Source organism: Lactuca saligna, chromosome 3 (genome assembly GCF_052625555.1).
Source record: "Lactuca saligna cultivar CGN05327 chromosome 3, ASM5262555v1, whole genome shotgun sequence".
In the NCBI taxonomy this organism is placed as follows: Eukaryota; Viridiplantae; Streptophyta; class Magnoliopsida; order Asterales; family Asteraceae; genus Lactuca; species Lactuca saligna.
Genome location: NC_136419.1, coordinates 109,037,838 through 109,044,977, shown reverse-complemented (window position 1 = coordinate 109,044,977; position 7,140 = coordinate 109,037,838). Strand labels below are relative to the sequence as shown.

The window sequence follows — 7,140 nt, the reverse complement described above, 5'->3', positions numbered from 1 at the left end:
ATTTACTTTTAAAGAAACTCCTTTAACATTTCACATTGCATATAAACATTTGAATTAAATCGTATTGATTATCTTCCCATGTATATTTAGGATTAATGGTAACTAGTTAAATGCAATATATCCACAATAACTATTATACTTGTTATGTTTTGGTATAGTAAAGTCACTCCTTTAACTCAACACATGGCACCTCCCCCCATCCATCCCCCACGCCACTCCACCCCACCCACCCCATAAGGGCCTATATATACACATTCTTTACAAGCAAAAAACTTCAGCAACCCCTTCTTTCCTCCTTCTTCTTATTATTATTATTATTATTATTATTATCTCTCTATACATCATCTCTTATAGAAGCTTGGAAGAAAGAACATCCATGGCTATTTTCACAGTTATTATTGGAGTTGTATTGGGACTTTGCCTCTTGAGCACTTTCCTTTTGAGATGGAATGAGATGAAGTACAAGAAGAAAGGCCTACCCCCTGGTACCATGGGTTGGCCACTTTTTGGTGAGACCACTGATTTCCTCAAACAAGGCCCCAGCTTCATGAAAAACCAGAGAGCAAGGTTTCTTTCTTTTTCTTTATTTTCATTTCTTCACATTTTTATCACATAAAAAGCAACCTTTTTCTTCATCTTCTTGAGAAACCCAACTCAGAAAATGTATCATTTCGTTTTTCACTTTGTTTTCTTGATGATATTGACACTGGTATTATATATATATATAAATAGTTAAATACATTACCACCAAGTGTGTTCCAAGATTCAAGATTCAAGAATCACACATGTTTTACAAAAAGTCAACCTTTTTCTTGATCTTCTTGAAAAACCCACCTCAAAAACACCTCATTTTCACCATGACACACCAAAAAGCTACCTTTTTCAAAAACCCCACCTCAAAAAATGCACCATTTTCATCTCCTTCTTGGTGTTTTTTTGTTATTTTACTTTTTGTGTGTTTCTTGATTTTAGGTATGGAAGCGTGTTCAAATCTCATATCTTGGGTTGCCCTACAATTGTCTCAATGGACCCAGAACTTAATAGATTCATTCTCATGAATGAAGGCAAAGGAATCATTCCTGGATACCCTCAATCCATGCTCGATATTTTGGGCAAATCCAATATCGCTGCTGTTCATGGCCCTGCTCACAAGAACATGAGAGGTGCATTGTTATCCCTTGTTAGCCCCTCAGTCATCAGAGAACAAATCCTCTCCAAAATCGACGAGTTCATGAGATCCCATCTTCTTAATTGGAGTAATCAAATCATCGACATTCAAGAAAAGACCAAAGAGGTTTCCAATTGCAATTTCATTCGACTTCACTTTACAACTCTTCGTTTCCTTCTTCTTCTTCTCAATTAATCTTTTCAATTTTTGATTACACAGATGGCGCTTTTATCATCCCTCAGACAAATTTCTGGAACTGAATCTTCCTTATTATCGAAGGAATTCATGCGTGAATTCTTCAACCTTGTTGTCGGGACTCTTTCGCTTCCGATTAACCTCCCAAACACAAACTATCATCGCGGATTACAGGTCTGTAAAAGTGAAAGTTATTCAGATTCTTCGTTTTTAAGTTACAAATTGTTACTGAATCTTGAAATGTGTTTGCGATTTCAGGCTAGGAAGAACATTGTGAGAATGTTGGAGGAATTGATTGATGAAAGAAGACGTTCTCAAGAAACCCATAAAGATATGCTTGGTTTGTTGATGAGTGGTGTGGAAAACAGATATAAATTGAGCGATGAAGAGATGATTGATCAGATAATTACGATTTTGTATTCTGGGTATGAGACAGTTTCGACTACTTCAATGATGGCTGTGAAGTATCTTCATGATCATCCAAGAGTTCTTGAAGAACTTAGAGTGAGTTTTTGATTTATTTTTAAAGAAAAAAAAATTTTCTTCTTGGAATTAGTTTTTTAAAATTAAAGAAAAAAATTAATGAATTTTGTAGAAAGAACATTTGGGAATCAGAGAGAGAAAAATGGCAGAGGACCCACTTGACTGGAATGACTACAAGTCCATGAAGTTCACTCGTGCGGTAGGTTTTGATTTTTAATAGATTTATTTATTTATTATTACATTTTGAAGGAATTTATGTAAGATTTTGTTTTTGGAATGTTTTTATTTATTTATAATTTAATTTTTAAATAGTTTTTGATTAGTTAAACTTATCATGTGTTGTGGTGGTGCAGGTGATATTTGAGACCTCCAGATTGGCAACCATTGTTAATGGAGTTTTGAGGAAGACTACCAAGGAAATGGAACTCAATGGTGAGTGTTTTTTTAGTTATTATTTTTGTAAATATTTAAGAAGAAATGTTGTTGTTTGTTATTTTAAAAAAGAGTTATAAATGAAAATGTTATAAGTTAAAAGTAATAATCATTTATGGTTGAATAATGATGGTAGAATCATTTAAAAAAAAAAATACAAATTTGGAAAAGATTCTTTATAAGAAAAACTATTTTTTACATATTCTTTTTGTTCCATGAAATGTATATTGTTGTTTCTTTAATTATTTTTATACATTCTTTTTGTTCTATGAAAGAGAATCAGATATTATTTTATACTAAATCTAACCAATGATGCTCACTAATCACCCATTATATTTATATACTAATCACCCATTATACTTAAATATATAGTAAAAAAATAATGCTCTTTAATCATACCAAATTGTAATATTTAATTGCTTTTCTCTTTTAAATCCGATTTCTACATTATTTTATTTTTGTGTTTCATCGAATAGTATTTTAAATACTACATGTCTAATGTATAATATATTAAATATTATTGGGCCAAAATCGCATACCATAATTTTAAATAAAAGAATATAATTTTAAAAGCTCTTTTAAGGGGGGGTCTTTGGGGGCTGGATATGCTGTAAATGGTGTCATTATCTTACCATGGACCCTACGACATCATAATCCACATGGCATACCAACCCTTCCAGCTTGGATTATTGATCCATGACCCATCTCATATTTTTAAGTCAATTATCATCATCTCTATGTTTTTTAATCATCTTTTATATATTTCATTATAAAGTGGAACAAAAATAATCATAAGATTCAAACTCTAGACTTTAAAAAACGTTACAAAATGTTCTAAATAGTTTAACATATTTAGTCTGATAATTTATTTCGAATTTTAAGACTGTAATTTTATATTTACAGGGTTTGTGATTCCCGAAGGATGGAGAATTTATGTATATACAAGAGAGATCAATTATGACCCGTGTTTATATCCGGATCCGTATACTTTCAACCCATGGAGATGGCTGGTATGTTTAATGTTACTGGATTTTTATATAAATTGTAATAATCTAATATAAAAATATATAAATAAACAATAGATTATTTAAAATTTCATGTCATGAAATGTAGGATCGAAGCTTGGAAACACAAAATTATTTCTTCATCTTTGGAGGGGGGACACGACAATGTCCTGGAAAAGAACTTGGCATTGCGGAAATCTCCACTTTTCTTCATTACTTTGTAACTAAATACAGGTATTTTTCGAAACATTAACACAAGTATTTTTTATATACTAATTTTCAAATATTAATTAATTTTAATTTTAAATAAATGCAGATGGGAAGAAGTGGGAGGAGACAAACTCATGAAATTTCCAAGAGTTGAAGCACCAAATGGACTACATATTAGGGTTTCGGATATGCCCAAATAAAAAATAATAATAAAATGGGTACATGTACAAATGATATTGATAGTAGTAGATTTTGACACATTTGCTAGAGATTATACAAAACAAATTTCTAGCAAGATAGGATAAAGGTTTCTTGGGGGGGTTTCTAACAAAATAGGGTTTTTCAAGGAGGATATTTTGTTGGATATTTTTGGTATTGATTATAAAATGAAGTGAAGATATTGATTTGGGTTTATTTATTGATCTTCGGCTTAAATTTCATTTTTCAATTTTTCAAGTATTTCATAATTAGTTCTGAGATCCGTATGTTATCGGGTTGGATAAAACAAAAAACTTAAATATAAAGATTTAAATAAAAATTTATTTAAATTTGAATTTTAAAATTTAAAAGAAAACATATTAAATACCATGTATAAGTTGAAATATTATAATTTATTGTATATTTTCAACTAAGACAACTATTAAAATGAACTATTAAAATGAGTTAATTAAAAAAAAAGATTCAAAGAAATTAGAAAATAACAAATTGAAAATATTTATTCAAAAATATAAAAAAAACAAAAAAAAAAAAAAAAAAAAAAAAGACATGTTATAATTATTGGGGAACTACTAAGATATATGTTGAATAGTACTCGAATAATATTCAATCCACTGATTTTTTGCTATAATATTTGCAAAATAAACCTCCAATGGAGAAGAATTTTCAAAATTAAACTCAAAATGGGCTAATCCATTTGTAATTTGGACCTTCGGTGGACTTATAAATATAATAGATACGCCAGATAAAATTAATAAATTAAGAAAATAAAGAAAAATCAAATAGTTGTCAATTATCTTACTATTGCTATTTATATGTTTTCGGAATATGATAATGAGAAACATAATCAAAATCAAAGGCAAACTTCTAAACAACCATTTATATATAATCAAAATCAAATAGTTGTCAATTATATGTTTTCGAACATCACCATATATATATATATATATATATATATATATATATATATATATATATATATATATATATATATATATATATATATATATATATATATATATATATATATTCAATCCACTGGTTTTTTGCTATAATATTTGGAAAATAAACCTCCAATGGAGAAGAATTTTCAAAATTAAACTCAAAATGGGCTAATTCATTTGTAATTTGGGCCTTCGGTGGACTTATAAATATTACAGATACGCCATATAAAATTAACAAATTAAGAAAATAAAGAAAAATCAAATAGTTGTCAATTATCTTACTATTGCTATTTATATGTTTTCGGAATATGATAATGAGAAACATAATCAAAATCAAAGGCAAACTTCTAAACAACCATTTATATATAATCAAAATCAAATAGTTGTCAATTATATGTTTTCGATTATGATATATGTTTTCGATTATGATTCTATATATATATATATATATATATATATATATATATATATATATATATATATATATATATATATATATATATATATATATATATATATATATATATATATATATATATATATATATATCAAATAGTTGTCAATTATCTTACTATTGCTATTTATATGTTTTCGTAATATGATTATAGTTCTCTATTTAACCTTACCATATATATATATATATATATATATATATATATATATATATATATATATATATATATATATATATATATATATATATATATATCCGGTAAGAAATTTCTTTTGGAAGGAAGGTAAGAAGTTTTTTTTGTACATAGTTTTTTGACGAACAAAAAAAATGAATCACTAGATGATTCATTTGTAAGATGATTCACAAAAAAAAATTCTCAAAAAAACATCTATATGATTCATTTTTAAGTAAATTAAGAAAAAAAATCAATTTTCTGACAATTTTAGTGAATAACAACAAAATCATTATATAAATGAATCATCGATATGTTTTTTTGAGAATTTTTTATTTTGAATCATCTTACAAATGAATCATCTAATGATTCATTTTGTTTGTTCGTAAAAAAAAATATATAGAAAAAAAACTTCTTACCTTCTTATTTGATCTTGACTATATATATATATATATATATATATATATATATATATATATATATATATATATATATATATATATATATATATATATATATATATATATATATAGAGAGAGAGAGAGAGAGAGAGAGAGGATCAAATGAGAACACCTAAAAGGTTGAGAACGCGAGAACAATTCTGGACCAATCAATATATAAGGGCATACTAGAAATTGTATATTTTAATTAAATTAAAATAAACTAAAATTCAATCAAATTCCCTTAAATTTAGGTTCAGTTACCAAAAAAGAAATAAATATTTAATTTTTTTTATTTTTCTTATTAATGGAATATAAAAATCATTTTTACCAAATTTTATTTTAAAACTGAAAAAAAATCTTACAAATTTTTTTTTTCTCCTATTTCACTTTTATTTTGTGTGTTAAAAAAAAATGAATAGAAATCGAACAGCAAATTAGTACATTTGTATTCATAAATTATTTTTTTTAAAAAAAAACCTGATACGACTCCAATCATAAATAAATATACATCAATTTACAAGTAATCCAATTTCTTTTTTTAATCAATTGAAAATAAAAAGAGTGTAAAAATTATCATTTCTTCATAAAAAGAATACATCTAATCATAAATAAATATACTCATTAACACATGCTTACACTGTTATTCACAAATGAATACAATGCTATTAAGAAATAAGTACACTGTTATTCAGAAGTGAATAAATGAATACCTCTAATTATAAATAAATACATTCATTCATTGTTATTCACAAATGAATACACTACTATTCACACATGAATGCACTGCTATTCATTCACTGTTATTCACACATGAATGCACTGCTATTCACAAATAAATACACTGTTATTCGCAAATGAATACACTGCTATTCACACATGATAAACATTATCATTAACTTTATCTAATATAAGGCAATCCTTGTTCGTCTCCAAATGAGAATCGAACAATAGCAAGCCAAACAGCCCCCCTCTTCGTTGCGACTGTTGTTGCCTGATTTTTCTCTAGTTCGCTACTACCGGCGACGAAGAATAGACCCAAAAAGGGACTCGCAGGAAATCGATTTCCCCATCCACCTGTTTCCGTCTCTCATTCTCTCTTCTTCGGTCTGGCCAAACGTCGAGGGTGCTACCTCCTTCCTTCGCACCTCACAGCCGGATGAGAACGATCGAACCTTCACTGCTTCTTCACGTCTTCGTTCTTCGGTCTCTTCGACCCCGGAGACGCCTCCCACATCGCGAATCTCTCGACAAAAGATCAGCAACCACCAGACCCGATTTCCTTTTGCCTTCGTATTTCTTTCTTGACTGTGGTTGTTCGATCGCTTTCTTTTTTTGTTCGATGGTAAGGGTTTGCCATCACTGAACAACCAGGCCAAAAATCTTCTGCCTTTATTTTTCCTTTTCAGTGATCACTCAAGC

At 28.0% G+C, this 7,140-nt stretch overlaps 1 protein-coding gene across 1 annotated transcript; it reads left to right on the top strand.

Moving 5' to 3' along the window:
* The first annotated feature begins 289 nt into the window (after positions 1 to 289).
* LOC145037120 (cytochrome P450 85A1-like) lies at positions 290 to 3,906 on the top strand. Its single transcript, XM_078985691.1, has 9 exons — positions 290 to 567; positions 973 to 1,294; positions 1,388 to 1,537; positions 1,622 to 1,867; positions 1,959 to 2,045; positions 2,200 to 2,278; positions 3,182 to 3,288; positions 3,392 to 3,516; positions 3,599 to 3,906. The coding sequence occupies exons 1-9, from the start codon at positions 377 to 379 to the stop codon at positions 3,690 to 3,692; spliced, it is 1,401 nt and encodes a 466-aa protein (XP_078841817.1). The 5' UTR covers positions 290 to 376; the 3' UTR covers positions 3,693 to 3,906.
* The last annotated feature ends 3,234 nt before the right edge of the window (positions 3,907 to 7,140 follow it).

Bases quoted from the DNA above. Each gene is read 5' to 3' on its own strand.
- LOC145037120 (XM_078985691.1), top strand. From the start codon at position 377: ATGGCTATTTTCACAGTTATTATTGGAGTTGTATTGGGACTTTGCCTC. The intron at 2,046-2,199 runs GTAGGTTTTGAT...GTGGTGGTGCAG, and splicing joins CCATGAAGTTCACTCGTGCG to GTGATATTTGAGACCTCCAG. The intron at 3,517-3,598 runs GTATTTTTCGAA...AAATAAATGCAG, and splicing joins TACTTTGTAACTAAATACAG to ATGGGAAGAAGTGGGAGGAG.